Genomic DNA, 14,387 nt, shown 5'->3' on the forward strand with positions numbered 1-14,387 from the left:
GCCACCGTCACCACTATCTACCCTGGAAGATTTTTTTTCCTTTTTTTCTTTTTTCTTTTCTTTTTATTTTAAAGGCTAGTCAAGTGAAACAGTGGGAGTGAAGAAGAAATGAAGACACCTATAACTGGTTGTGATAGTTGTAAACACTGCACTCAGACCAGCCTAATTGGGAAGATTTTAAGGATATGGTGTGGTCTGATGGGTTCCAAGGCAGAGGTGACAGTAACCTGGAAGAGGGAGACTGCTTAGGCAGTGGCATCCTGGTGGGATAGGGTGAGGAGATCCCAGAGCCCACGTTTACTGCAACCCTGGGGAAATGTCACCAGAGAAATGGGGGTGGTGCCAGACAGCAGATTGTGGGAGCTATGGTTTCCATGGTAGAGTAGAAGCACCCATCATGTGTGACATTCAGCAGATGGGGCGCTGTGGGTGGCTTGGAGCACTCTGGTTGTAACTGAGGCAGGCACAGTGTTTAGGAAGCCTGTGCAGTAATCTAGGCTGAAAGGAGGGGAAAGCCTAGACTAAGATTGTGGCTGTGGGATTGAAATAGGGTTGGAGGAGCTGACTTTGACTCCCGGAGATGAGGGGGAAAGAGGAAATCAGAAGGGACCAAGGATGGTGATGTTCTTAAGAGAAACTGAGGAGGAAGAGAGGATGATATGGTGGGAGACGTGTAGAGAGTCTTTGTAGATCTGTCACATTGGAGGGGACTATGGTCCGAGGTACAGATGTCCTAAGGCAGGCTGGAAAAGGGAGTCTGGAGAGAGCTTGGTGTTGTAGGGAACCATGGGGAGCCGCCTCCTTGGCCCTGTGATCACCCAGGGACTGAATAGAGAGGGGGCCCTGGGAGACCTCAGACACTTCGAGGATATAAGGGGGTGAAAGGGGGGCCTGGCTTTGAGTCAAAGGGAGGAGAAGGAGATTATAAAGCTGAAACGTCTAAGAGAGTTTGTGGTCTGAGCGGTTCTACTGCGGCAGGTGCTTCTGAGAGGCAGAGGTGGCTGAGATCTGGAAACAGGTCTGCAAATCTGGTCACTGGTCTCATTGCCAGTAACGCTGTGCGCGGTTGAGGGAGTGTGTTGGGAGAATAGCCACGCGTTGTCTGTCCTGGAAGGAACAAGTCAGTGAGAGCAGGCCTGATAGGGCGGCGGGCGAAAGGGGCATGGTAAGGCCCGCGCTCCTCGGGGTGGGGGTGCGGGGATGGGTGGTCGCGATGCGGGGAGGGCAGGCAGGGCCCTGGTCGTGCTCATGAAGTTGGAGCTGTATTCTCAGCTACTCGAAGCTGGTCCCTGCTTAGGCTGCGCTCCCGCGTGCTCCCCATTTTCTGGGCGTCAGGTCCCGCCTTCTAAATCTCCCCAGGTCTCCAGCCCACTGGAATTTTCTCTTCCAAGAGTGGCCCCGCCCTCTCCGCTCGTGATTGGCCCTAAGTTCCAGGCCCCAGTTTCATTGGATGAGCGGTCGGACCCGGCCAGGTGACTAAGTTTCTGCTGCGCCTTCCACCCGGCTTCGCTCAGTTAGCCACTAATTGAGCCGCTGAGAGGGTGGTGACGTTGGGGCCATGGGGCTGGGCCCGGTCTTGCTGTTTCTGGCTGGCATCTTCCCTTTTGCACCTCCGGGAGCCGCTGCTGGTGAGTGGCGTTCCTGGCGGTCCTCGGCGGAGCGGGAGCAGCGGGAAGTTTCCGGGGGTCGGGTGGGTCGCGGCGAGCGCTGTGCGGTCAGGGCGGGGCTCCTGTGCGCTGTCGGTGGCGCAGGGAGCTGGACGCGGCCCGTTACCGCCACACTTCAGCCCTGCTTCCCCGTCACTTTTCAGTCCTCCTCGGGATCGCGCATCACCTGCATTTTCTGGTCTCCTCCTGCACTTGCTCTCCTCGCCTCTCCTCCGCTTCCTCTCACTTTTCGGACAAACCAGTCCTTCTGAGGCCCATGGGTTCCCGGGCTGCCTCCGGGGCTGCTCCTGTGAATGGCATTCGAGTGCCCTTCCAGCGCGGCCACTGAGGCAGCCACAACCCCCGGTGCTCGGGGCGGCTCTCAGGTCCCTGAAGTCCTGTCCTCTCCCGGAGCCGACGTGTTCTCAGCTCCTGGGCCGCAGCTCCTGGAGTAGGGGCCCTCCTTTCTCGGGACCCGGAGCTGGTGCTTCCTGCTGCTGTGGGGACTGTGGGGGTTCCTGACTCTCAAGCTGAGGGGTTGGAGTCTTCAGGCTCCGGGCAGAGGATTCTTCCTGCGACTTCTCTCATCCCCAGCTCATTCTCCCTCTCCTCCGGCTTCCGGGGGTCCTCTCCTCTCTCGCATCCCGCGCCTACTGATGACCAATGATCTAAGGACACCAGATTCCCTCTCACCTTCTCTCTACCCATCTCAGGACCCTCTGAGTCCTTTTGCCCTCCCAGCTCCCTGCTACCCCTTCCTGTGTGCTGTTCTCTGATCCATTTCTAGGGTGTCCTCTGCCCTCATCCCCTGCCCCCGCCACCGAAGGTCGCTCCTGCACCCCTTATGGGTCTTTCCTACAAGCAGCCTCCACCCAGTGCTGCCCCTATGCCTCCCCCTTCCCAAATGTCCCTGACTCTATCTTTCTGGTGCTGCCTTTTGTCTGGGGGGTCTTCCCTCCATCCCACTCCCCTCCAGACCCCCAAGGGGAGCCCTGATGCTAATGGCAGTTGGGCCTTAGGCAGGGCGCAGGGCAGCGCAGATGCCCCCTCCCCTCCAGTGCAGGTGCCTGCTCTGGGCCCTGCCTCATTGTGGCCCCTTCCCCACTCCTTCATCCTCAGCCTCACCCTCTTGAGGACCCCACCCTCCAGCCCACAGGTGCTGGACCATCCCTCCCTGGTCCCTCCACCTCTCTCCACCTTGGGACCTTGTGCTGCTCCTATCTCTTGCCCAGCTGCCTGGGGCCCTCAGCAAGTTCTCATCTTCCAGTGGGAAAGTGGGAGTGCTGGAGCATATGACAATGCTGAGCATCTTTCCCAAGCCCCACCCTCCCCCAGAGCACCCTCCCTTCCTGTCCTCACCCTACCCCAAGTTCTCCCACAGTCACTCCTGCCCCATGCTCATGCCGCCCTCCAGTTCTTGCTCTGCCCATCTCCCCTCCCCAACCCAGACCGAAAACAGGCTGTTGGGCCAACTGTTCCTTGACCTTCGTTCTTTTCTTTTGGTTCCTCGACCCCAGTGGGCTCTCACTCCCCACACCGCATATCTAAAATCTGTTTTGCCTGCTCTTGGGGTGCCACTGCTCCCCCTCCAGCAGTACTCCTTTTGGCAGGTCCTTCCTCAGGCTGAGAATCTCCCCCTCTACCTTGGTTTTCTCTCTCTGGCCAGCACCCCCACCCCTTGCTTTGTTTTTAATTTTTAACTTTTGTTTGGGTATGTAGTAGATATATATGTATATATTTATTGAGTACATGGGATATTTTGACACAGGCCTACAATATGTAATAATCACATCAGGGTAAATGGGTTATATCACAACAAGCATTTATCCTTTCTTTGTGCTGCAAACAATCCCATTATGTTCTTTCAGTTATTTTTAAATGTACAATAAATTATTGTTGACTGTACTCACCCTGCTGTGCTATCTACTAGATCTTATTCATTCTAATTATATTTTTGTACCCATTAACCATCCCCGCTCCCCCACTCCCCACTACCCTTCTCAGCCTCTGGTAATTATCATTCTATTGTCTCTCCCTATGAGATCAATTGTTTTAATTTTGGGCTGCCACAAATAAGTGAGAACATGCAAAGTTTGTCTGTCTGGGCCTGGGGCTTATTTCACTTCACAGGATGACCTCCAGTTCTTTGCAAATGACACGATGGCTGAATAGTACTCCACACACACATGTGCACCACATTTTCTTTATCCATGCATCTGTTGATGGACACTTAGGTCGCTTGCAGATCTTGGCTATTTTGAATAGTGCTGCAATAAACATGGAAAAGTAGATAGCTCTTTAATATACCGATTTCCTTTCTTTTGAGTATATGCCTAACAGTGGGAGTGCTGCAGCATATGACAGCTCTCTTATATTTTTAGTTTTTGGAAGAACCTCCACATTGTTTCCCATAATGGTTGTACTAGTTTACATTCCCACCAACAGTGTACAAGGGTTCCCTTTTGCTACATCCTCGCCAGCATTCCTTATTGCCTGTCTTCTAGATAAAAGCCAGTTTATCTGGGGTGGGATGTTATCTTGTAGGAGTTTCGATTTGCCTTCATCTGTTGACGAATGATGTTGAGCACCTTTTCATGTACCTGTCTGCCATTTGTATGTCTTCCTTTGAGAAATGATTATTCAGATCTTTTCTCATTTTTAAATTGGATTATTAGATTTTTTTTTCCTATAGAGTTGTTTGAGCTCCTTATATGTTTCAGTTACCGATCCTTTGTCAGATGAATAGTTTGAAAATATTTTCTCCCATTCTTGGATGGTCTCTTCATTTTGTTTATTGTTTCCTTTGCTGTGCAGAAGCTTTTTAACTTGATATGATCCCATTTATGCATTTTTACTTTGGTTGCCTGTGCTTGTGGGGTATTACTTTAAAAATCTTTGCCCAGTCCAACATCCTAGAGAGTTTCCCCATTGTTTTCTTGTATAGTTTCATAGTTTGAGGTCATAGATTTACATCTTTAATCCATTTTGATTTGATTTTTGTATATGGTGAAAGATAGGGTCTAGTTTCATTCTTCTGCATAAGGATATCTAGTTTCCCCAGCATCATTTATTGAAGAGACTCTCCTTTGCCAATGTGTGTTCTTGGTACCTTTGTTAGAAATGAGTTTACTGTAGATGTATGGATTTGTTTCTGGGTTCTCTATTCTGTTTCATTGGTCTGTGTGTCTGTTTTTATGCCAGTATCATGCTGTTTTGGTTACTGTAGCTCTGTAGTATAATTTGAAGTCAGATAATGTGATTCCTCTAGTTTTGTTCATTTTGCTCAGGATAGCTTTATCTATTCTGGGTTTTTTTGTGGTTCCATATGCATTTTAGGATTATTTTTATTATTTCTGTGAAGAATGTCATTAGTGTTTTGATAGGGATTGCATTGAACCTGTAGATTGCTTTGGGTAGTATGGATATTTCAACAAAATTGATTCTTCCAATCCATGAACGTGGACTATCTTTTCCATTTTTTGTGTCCTTCAATTTTTTGCATCAGTGGTTTTTGTTTTTGGTTTTTGAGATGGAGTTTCGCTCTTGTTGCCCAGGCTAGAATGCAATGGCGTGATCTTGGCTCACCACAACCTCCGCCTCCCAGGTTCAAGCGATTCTTCTGCCTCAGCCTCCCAAGTAGCTGGGATTACAGGCATGTGCCACTGTGTCTGGCTAATTTTGTATTTTTAGTAGAGACGGGGTTTCTCTATGTTGGCCAGGCTGGTCTTGAACTCCCGACCTCAGGTGATCCACTTGCCTCAGCCTCCCAAAGTGCTGGGATTACAGGCATGAGCCACCACGCCCAGCCACATCACTGTTTTATAGTTTTTATTGGAGAGATCTTTCACTTCTTCAGTTAAGTTTTTTCCTCAGTATTTTATTTTATTTGTAGCTATTGTAAATGGGATTCGTTTCTTGATTTCTTTTTCAGATTATTTGCTGTTAGCACATAGAAATGCTGCTGATTTTTGCATGTTGATTTTGTATCCTGCAAATTTACTGAATTTGTTCTTCAGTTCTAATAGTTTTTTGGTGGAGTCTTTAGGTTTTTCAAATATCAGACCACATGATGTGCAAACAAGGATAATTTGACTTCTTCTTTTCCAGTTTTAATGCGCCTTCTTTCTTTCTCCTGTCTGATTGCTCTAGTTAGGATCTGCAGTACTGTGTTGCATAACTGTGGTAAAATTAGTCATCCTTGTCTTATTCCAGATCTTAGAGAAAAGGCTTTCAGTTTTCCCCCATTCAGTATGTTACTAGCTGTGAGTTTGTCATATATGGCTTTTATTATATTGAGGTCTGTTCCTTGTATACTTAGCTTTTTGAGAGTTTTTATCATGAAGGGATGTTGAATTTATCAAATGCTTTTTCAGTATCAATGGAATGATATTGGCTTTTGTCCTTTATTCTGTTGATATGACGTATTACATTGATTGATTTGTGTATGTTAAATCATCCTTGCATACCTGGAATACATTCCACTTGGTCATAAAGAATGATCTTTTTTAATGTATTGTTGAATTTGGTTTGCTAGTATTTCCTTGACGATTTTTGCATCAGTGTTCATCAGGGATATAGGCCTGTAGTTTTCTTTTTTTGATGTGTCTTTGCCTGGTTTTGGTATCAGGATATTCCTGGCTTTGTAAAATGAGTTTGGAAGTATTCCCTCCTCCTCTGTTTTTCAGAACAGTTTGAATAGGACTGATATTTCTTGTTCTTTAAATGTTTAATTGTGGTAAAGTATACATTACATAAATTTTACTGTTTTAACCACTTTTAAGTGTATACTCGGTGGCATTAGATACATTTACATTTTTGTGCAACCCAAAACTCTGTACCCATTAATCGGTAACTCCCCATTCCTCCCTACCTCTGGCCCCTGGTAACCACCATTCTACTTTTTGTTTCTATGAATTTGACCACTCTAGGTACCTCATTTAAGTAGAATCATGTAATGTTTGTCTTTTTGTTTCTGGCTTATTTCACTTATAATATTTTTGAGGTTTGGTGGGCACACTGGCTCACGCCTGAATTTCCAGCACTTTGGGAGGCTGAAGCAGGTAGATCACCTGAGTTTCGGAGTTCGAAACCAGCCTGGTCAGCCTGGGCAACATGGTGAAACCCCATCTCTACTAAAAATACTAAAAGTTAGCCGGGCATGATGGCGGGTGCCTGTAATCCCAGCTACTGGGGAGGCTGAGGCAGGAGAATCGCTTGAATCCGGGAAGTGGAGGTTGCAGTGAGCTGAGATCAGGCCACTGCACTCCAGCCTGGGCAACAAGAGTGAAATTCCATCTCCAAAAAAATAAAAAATAAAACAATAATAATAATAATATTTTCGAGGTTCATCCAAGTTGTAGTATGGGTCAGAATTTCATTCCTTTTAAGGATGGATAATACTCATTATATGTATGTACCACATCTTGGTTATCCATCCCTCAGACAACGGACACTTGGGTTACTTCTACCTTTTTGATATTGGCAAATATTTCATTTCCTTTGGGTATATATTTATTTCCTTTGGGTATTTCTTTTGGGTATATATCCAGAAATAGAAGCAGTACACAGGGGCTTCATTTTCTCTGCCTGTTTGCCAAACTTGTGGGGGGTGTGTGTGTGTGTGTGTGTGTGTGTAGGTGTGTGATAACAGCCATCCTGATTGGTTTCAGGTGGCATCTCATTGTGGTTTGGATTTGCATTTTCCTAATGAGTGCTAATATTAAGCATCTTTTCATGTGTTTGTTGATCATTTGTAATTTTCTTTGAAGAATTGGCCATTTAAGTCTTTTGCCCATTTTTTCCCCCACATAGCTTCTCATGGCTACTTTGCCCAGTTTTTAGTGGATTGACTGTTTTGTTGTTTTTGTCAGACTTTTTTATATATTCTGGAAACTAATCTCTTATCAGATATATGACTTGCAATATTTATTTCATTTTGGGGTTGATTGCTTTTTCACTCTGATTGTGCCCTTTGATGCATAGATGTTTTGAATTTTCATCAGTCTACTTTGTCAGTTCCTTCTATTCTATCTGTGCTTTGGTGTCATATCCATGAAAGCACTGTCAAATCCTATGTCATGAACATTATCCCCAATGTTTGCTTCTAAGAAATTTTTAGGTTTTAGTTATTGAGTGTAGAGTTTAGGTCTTTGATTCATTTTGAGTTAATTTTTGTATATAGTGCAAATTAAGGGTCCAATTTTATTTTATTTGAACACCCCGTGCCCCCAGAACTATTTGCTGAAAAGATCAACTGACTCTTTGTCACCTGCTCACCCCAGTGGACACTAGCTGTTCCAACCACTTGCTGTCCTGGGGCCTTGTCATGCCACTCTTCCACTTTGACCCCAAGCCCACATCATTGCTCCCCTCTGGGATACTGACTCCACTATAAACTTCACTGGGGCTACAACCTTCCTACCCCTTGTGCCTCATGACCACCCCCTCCCTTGCCCCCACCACGCCCATGATGAGTCTCTTCTTGAGGCAGCTGCCCTTGCCTCCATCTCACCCTCACCTGTGCACCACAGCCACACTGGACATGGGTCCCTCTGAGCCTGAGACCCTTCCCATTCCCACTGTCCCCTCTGGCAAGACCTTCCTTCCACCACTGCCTTCATGCTCCTCCCTTGCCCCTGCAGGGCAGCCTCTCCCCTTGGCCCCTATTCCCTTAGGGGGCTTGTGGCCATCCAGTCCTGGCACCTGGCCTACAAGTTTGCCATCTTCATTCCCCCTTCTTCTGTTGATCAGCCCCCTCCTCTATCCTCCCACCCTCACAGTTTTCCTTGTATATGAAATCCTCGTTCTTGTCCCTTTGCCCATGTGCATTTCCTGTCTCCTCAGGAAGGTTGGGACAGCAGACCTGTGTGTTAAACATCAATGTGAAGTTACTTCCAGGAAGAAGTTTCACCTGTGATTTCCTCTTCCCCAGAGCCCCACAGTCTTCGTTATAACCTCACGGTGCTGTCCCAGGATGGATCTGTGCAGTCAGGGTTTCTCGCTGAGGTACATCTGGATGGTCAGCCCTTCCTGCGCTGGGACAGGCAGAAATGCAGAGCAAAGCCCCAGGGACAGTGGGCAGAAGATGTCCTGGGAAATAAGACCTGGGACAGAGAGACCGGGCACTTGACAGAGAACGGAAAGGACCTCAGGATGACCCTGGCTCATATCAAGGACCAGAAAGGAGGTGAGAGTCAGCAGGGGCAAGAGTGACTGGAGAGGCCTTTTCCAGAAAAGTTAGGGGCAGTGAGCAGGGACCTGTCTCTTCCCACTGGATCTGGCTCAGGCTGGGGGTGAGGAATGGGGGTCAGTGGAACTCAGCAGGGTGGTGAGCCGGCACTCAGCCCACACAGGGAGGCATGGAGGAGGGCCAGGGAGGCGTACCCCCTGGGCTGAGTTCCTCACTTGGGTGGAAAGGTGTCGGGTTTGGGAATGGAGAAGTCACTGCTGGGTGGGGGCAGGCTTGCATTCCCTCCAGGAGATTAAGGTCTGTGAGATCCATGAAGACAGCAGCACCAGGAGCTCCCGGCATTTCTACTACGATGGGGAGCTCTTCCTCTCCCAAAACCTGGAGACTCAGGAATTGACAGTGCCCCAGTCCTCCAGAGCTCACACCTTGGCTATGAACGTCACGAATTTCTGGAAGGAAGCTGCCATGAAGACCAAGACACACTATCGCGCTTTGCAGGCAAACTGCCGGCAGAAACTACAGCAATATCTAGAATCCGGCGTAGTCCTGAGGAGAACAGGTACCGACCCTGGCGAGGGGCTCTCCTCTCCCTCCAATTCTGCTAGAGTTGCCTCACCTCCCAGCTGTGTCCAGGGAAACCCTCCCTGTGCTATGGATGAAGGCATTTCCTGTTGGCATATTGTGTCCTGATTTTCCTCTATTGTTAGAGCCACTGGATAAAGACAGTGGGTCAGGGACTGAACCGTCCAGTGTTGTAATCAGGGCAAGTAGAGGACCCTCCGACAGAATCCTGAGCCTGTGATGGGTGTCAGGCAGGAGAGGAAGCCTTCAGGGCCAGGGCTGCCCCCTCTGCCTCCCAGCCTGCCCATCCCGGAGAATTCCCTCCTGGCCCCACCCAGGAGTCCACCGCTGACATCCCCCTCCTCAGCATCAATGTGGGGATCCCAGAGCCTGAGGCCACAGTCCCGAGGCCCATCCTCCTGCCAGCCTGGAGGAACTGGGCCCCAGGGTGAGGACAGACTTGCAGGTCAGGGGTCCCGGAGGGCTTCAGCCAGAGTGAGAACAGTGGAGAGAAACAGCCCTGTTCCTCTCCCCTCCTTAGAGGGGAGCAGGGCTTCACTGGCTCTGCCCTTTCTTCTCCAGTGCCCCCCATGGTGAATGTCACCCATGGCAAAGCCTCAGAGGGCAACATCACCGTGACGTGCTGGGCTTCTGGCTTCTATCCCTGGAATATCACACTGACCTGGCGTCAGGATGGGGTATCTTTGAGCCACGACACCCAGCAGTGGGAGGGTGTCCTGCCTGATAGGAATGGAACCTACCAGACCTGGGTGGCCACCAGGATTCGCCAAGGAGAGGAGCAGAGGTTCACCTGCTACATGGAACACAGCGGGAATCAGAGCACTCACCCTGTGCCCTCTGGTGAGCCTAGGGTGACCCTGGAGAGGGTCAGGCCAGGGTAGGGACAGCAGGGATGGCTGTGGCTCTCTGCCCAGTGTATAACAAGTCCCTTTTTTTCAGGGAAAGTGCTGGTGCTTCAGAGTCATTGGCAGACATTCCATGTTTCTGCTGTTGATGCTGCTGCTGCTGCTGCTGCTGCTGCTGCTGCTGCTATTTTTGTTATTATTATTTTCTATGCCCTTTTGTGTAAGAAGAAAACATCAGCGGCAGAGGGTCCAGGTGAGAAAAGGGGGCAGTTCCTGGAGATGGTAAGGCCCCTGTCTGGGCAGTAGGGTCCCCTCATTGCTCCTGCAAAGATAGGCATGTTGGTGACAAGGCTTCTGTAACGCGGGATGGAAATTGGGGAATTTGGGAAGGGAATGGGGGCAACATCTCCATCTACACCCATAAGTGCTGCCCAAGCGAGGGTCAAACGCCCAGCTGTGGCCTCCTCCTGCTGCAGGTGAGGAGTGGGCAGCAGGGAGGGCTGCGGCCCCTGCTCTGTCCCCATCCCGGTCTCTGTGTCTCTCGGGCTCACTAGGGCGCATCCAGGTGGGGTGAGCTGGGAATCACGTGCTGATTGCTGAAGGCCTGGATGATCATGGCCTCAGAGGGAGCAAATAGTAAAGGTGGCTGTGATCTGGGGAGGGCCAGAAACTGGAGAGGAATCTGAGGAGAGGCGGTGCCCCTATTCCCTTCCTCTCTGCATCCCTCTCCCCTGTTTCTCCAGCCATCGGGGTGGACACCAAGAAAAAGACCTATGAGGCCCAGCCTGGGGGCCCTGCCTGTGTAGCCCTTTGGAGACCCCTTGTAACAGGGAGGGTCCTGAGCACACATGGCCATCTCTGTCCACTTTGCAGCTCCCCATGCACCTCCTCCAGGAGCTTTCTTGGGGTTGTCGTGTCCTCTGCACCATTCGAGTCCCTGCTCTTTCCAGGTTCCCACGGCCTGACCTCCCTGAGTTTCTTTGCAGATGACATGGATGAGTAGATAAGCAGATGTTCCTGGGCCGTTTGAGGAGCGGGACCCAGCCCCTCATCAGGGCAGCTGTGGTCCCTGTTTTCATCCTACCTCCGAGTGTTTTCTTCTCCAGTCCCTGAGGGACACAGTCCTCAGGGCCCATGTTTTTGGGGCTTTAATCTGTGCTCTGTGGCCTCACCTTGCCCTCCCTGAGCCAATTTCCCTTTCTCAAGCTGGTCACTGCCTGTTAAGTTTGGAGTAAGGGACGGTCAGAATCATTTCCCCACAGTCAGGTTGTTTCACAGGGGATGAAAAGAGACAGCAGGAAGTTTTGTGTTTCTGCGAAGACAGAAGCAGTTCAGGTGACAGTAAGAGGCTGGGGTGTCCAGGAGGGTGTGTCTGGCGGTAGGGGCGCTGGTTTCTCATCCTTGAACCTAATTGCACTGTCAGTCGGCCCCTCAGGCCTGAGCAGATGGGAAGGTTTGTCCCCTGCCCTGCAGCAAGAGGGCCCTGTCCAGGAGGCACCCACAGTAGGGGCAGTGCAGGTCTGTGGTCGCTCCTGCTCTCACCTGTGGCGTCTCCCGTAGAGGGATTGTCAGTTCTTCTTCCCTGTGGGCAGGAATGCTTTCCTCGTAGGTCACTGGGGTTTTGGCCAGGAAAAGAGTATGAAGTTCATGTGCCAGTTTCTCAAAATTCCTGCTTTCAATGTTGATGTCCAGTAAAGATATTCATAATTTCAGCTCTATAATCTTAATAGGATTTCCTCTAATATTGTAAAGCATATTATATGAAACAGGAACACAAATTTCTCAAAATTCCTGTGATGTCCAGTAAAGATGTTCATAATTTCAGCTCTGCAATCTTAATAGGATTTCCTAATACTGTAAAGCATATTAAATGAAACAGGAACTCACATTTGGAGCCCCCTCTCCAGGAGGGTCTGTGTGGAGGTGGCGGCTGTGGCAGTGGCAGTTCCCAGGTGCAGAGGGTGGGCAGAGGCAGCCTCAGGCTAAGGGGTCTCCCCTACTCCACATGGAGAAAATCCCTTGTAGGTTGCAAGGGCAGTGGCCTGGGTGGAATCCCTGCTAGGGACAGAGCAGGAAGGCCTCGCAGCCTCACCAAGCAGCAGCCCTGGGGTGGAGCTGCGTTTCCAGGGTTAAGTGGACCAGGCAGGAGCAGTGGTTACTCAAGAGCAGGCCACAGGCTTGGGTTGGTGCTGAGGGTCAGGAGAGGCCAGGCCTCCTCGAGCAAGGTGGGGGTCCCAGGGTCAGGTCAGGTGCAGATCCTGTGGCAGCCACATCTTTCCATGCTGGGCCTGCTGGGCCCCCCAGGCTTCCTGATGGGGTCCCCAGTTAGGAGCTGCCTGCTCAGGGCTGGGAGGGGAGGAGCGCTGAGCTGTAGATAGAGGGCAGAGCCCACAGTGGGCAGGGCCTGCCCTGGTGTGCAGGTGCCTCTGCAGGAGAGGAGGGCCTGGGGACTGAGAGCAAGGGTCAGGGCCTCTCTTTGGGGAGGCCTCTCACTGTAACAGGACTGGTCAGGCCTGAGAGGAGGGGAGGGCACTGGGTTCCCTCTTGGGTCTTGTCCTTTAGTCTTGGGGCCCTTTCCCTCCCTGCACGATGAGTGGTGGGCACAGGGCAGGGGCTGATGTTGATGGAGTGATGGGAGGGAACTGGCAGGGGCTGGGAAAAGCAAGGAGGGAGGAAGAAAAAAGTGGGGGCCTCATCTTCCCTCAGAGAAAGGGCGAATCTGGTTTTGGAGCAACTGAAGAGAGAAAAGTCCTCAGGGAATAAACATAACACTGCACCCAGTGGAGCATTTACCCGTTTCCCTCTTTTCTCCAGAGCTCGTGAGCCTGCAGGCCCTGGATCAACACCCAGTTGGGACGGGTGACCACAGGGATGACGCACAGCTCGGATTTCAGCCTCTGATGTCAGTTCTTGGGTCCACTGGCTCCACTGAAGGCGCCTAGACTCTACAGCCAGGCGGCCAGGATTCAACTCCCTGCCTGGATCTCACCAGCACTTTCCCTCTTGGTGCCTCAGTTTCGTGACCTATGAAACAGAGAAAATAAAAGCACTTATTTATTGTTGTTGGAGGCTGCAAAATGTTAGTAGATATGAGGCGTTTGCAGCTGTAGCATATTAATTGGTGTCATTGTTTCTGTTGTTTTTGTATTATTATTTTTTTTTTTTAAGACAGAGTCTCAGGCCAGGCACGGTGGCTCACGCCTGTAATCCCAGCATTTTGGGAGGCCGAGGAGGGCGGATCACAAGGTCAAGAGATCGAGACCATTCTGACCAACATGGTGAAACCCTGTCTCTACTGAAAATACAAAAAATTAGCTGGGCCTGGTGGCGCGTGCCTGTAGTCCCAGCTACTCAGGAGCTGAGGCAGGAAAATCGCTTGAACCTGGGAGGTGGAGGTTGCAGTGAGCTGAGATCGCACCACTGCACTCCAGCCTGGCGACAGAGCGAGACTCTGTCTCAAAAAAAAAAAAAAAAAAAAGACAATGTCTCACTCTGTCACCCAGGCTGCAGTTCAGTGACATGATCTCGGCTCATTGCAGCCTCCGCCTCCCGGGTTCAAGCACTTCTCGTGCCTCAGCCTCCCGAGTAGCTGGGGTTACAGACGTGCGCCACCACACCCGGCTAATTTCTGCATTTTTCATAGAGTCAGGATTTTGCCATGTTGGCCAGGCTGGTCTCAAACTCCTGACCTCAGGTGATCTGCCTGCCTCAGCCTCCCAAAGTGCTGGGATTACAAGCATGAGCCACCATGCCCAGCCTATTTTATTACATTTTAATATATTTTATTTTATTATATCATCCACTATGTCTGGCCTATTTTATTATATTTTAAGATATTTTAATATATTACATGTGTAGTAATTGGATTATCATAGGCGAGCTTTGTGAGTGAGTGTCTTGGTGATGACTCCTCCTGACCAGCCCAGGACCAGCTTTCTTGTCACCTTGAGGTCCCCTCGCCCCATCACACTCTTACGCATTACTCTGTGTCTACTGTTACGGGTGCGTAATTTTATACCATAGATGTTTACTCTTTAAACAGACATTTCTAGTCTGTTTTATTTCGTGCGTCTGGGAGCGGATAAAGTGTGAGGTTCAGGGAGAAAGAGAGGTCTGTCTCAATGC

General features: G+C 49.9%; 1 protein-coding gene across 1 annotated transcript; it reads left to right on the plus strand.

Moving 5' to 3' along the window:
• Positions 1-1,448: 1,448 nt before the first annotated feature.
• LOC129038844 (MHC class I polypeptide-related sequence A) lies at positions 1,449-14,062 on the plus strand. The gene is made up of 6 exons (XM_054492300.2): positions 1,449-1,628; positions 8,578-8,832; positions 9,107-9,394; positions 9,979-10,257; positions 10,357-10,515; positions 13,077-14,062. The coding sequence occupies exons 1-6, from the start codon at positions 1,559-1,561 to the stop codon at positions 13,202-13,204; spliced, it is 1,179 nt and encodes a 392-aa protein (XP_054348275.2). The 5' UTR covers positions 1,449-1,558; the 3' UTR covers positions 13,205-14,062.
• The last annotated feature ends 325 nt before the right edge of the window (positions 14,063-14,387 follow it).

The sequence above is a fragment of the Pongo pygmaeus genome, chromosome 5 (assembly GCF_028885625.2).
Source record: "Pongo pygmaeus isolate AG05252 chromosome 5, NHGRI_mPonPyg2-v2.0_pri, whole genome shotgun sequence".
Lineage (NCBI taxonomy): Eukaryota > Metazoa > Chordata > Mammalia > Primates > Hominidae > Pongo > Pongo pygmaeus.

Bases quoted from the DNA above. Each gene is read 5' to 3' on its own strand.
- LOC129038844 (XM_054492300.2), top strand. From the start codon at position 1,559: ATGGGGCTGGGCCCGGTCTTGCTGTTTCTGGCTGGCATCTTCCCTTTT. The intron at 9,395-9,978 runs GTACCGACCCTG...TTTCTTCTCCAG, and splicing joins CGTAGTCCTGAGGAGAACAG to TGCCCCCCATGGTGAATGTC. The intron at 10,516-13,076 runs GTGAGAAAAGGG...TCTTTTCTCCAG, and splicing joins ATCAGCGGCAGAGGGTCCAG to AGCTCGTGAGCCTGCAGGCC.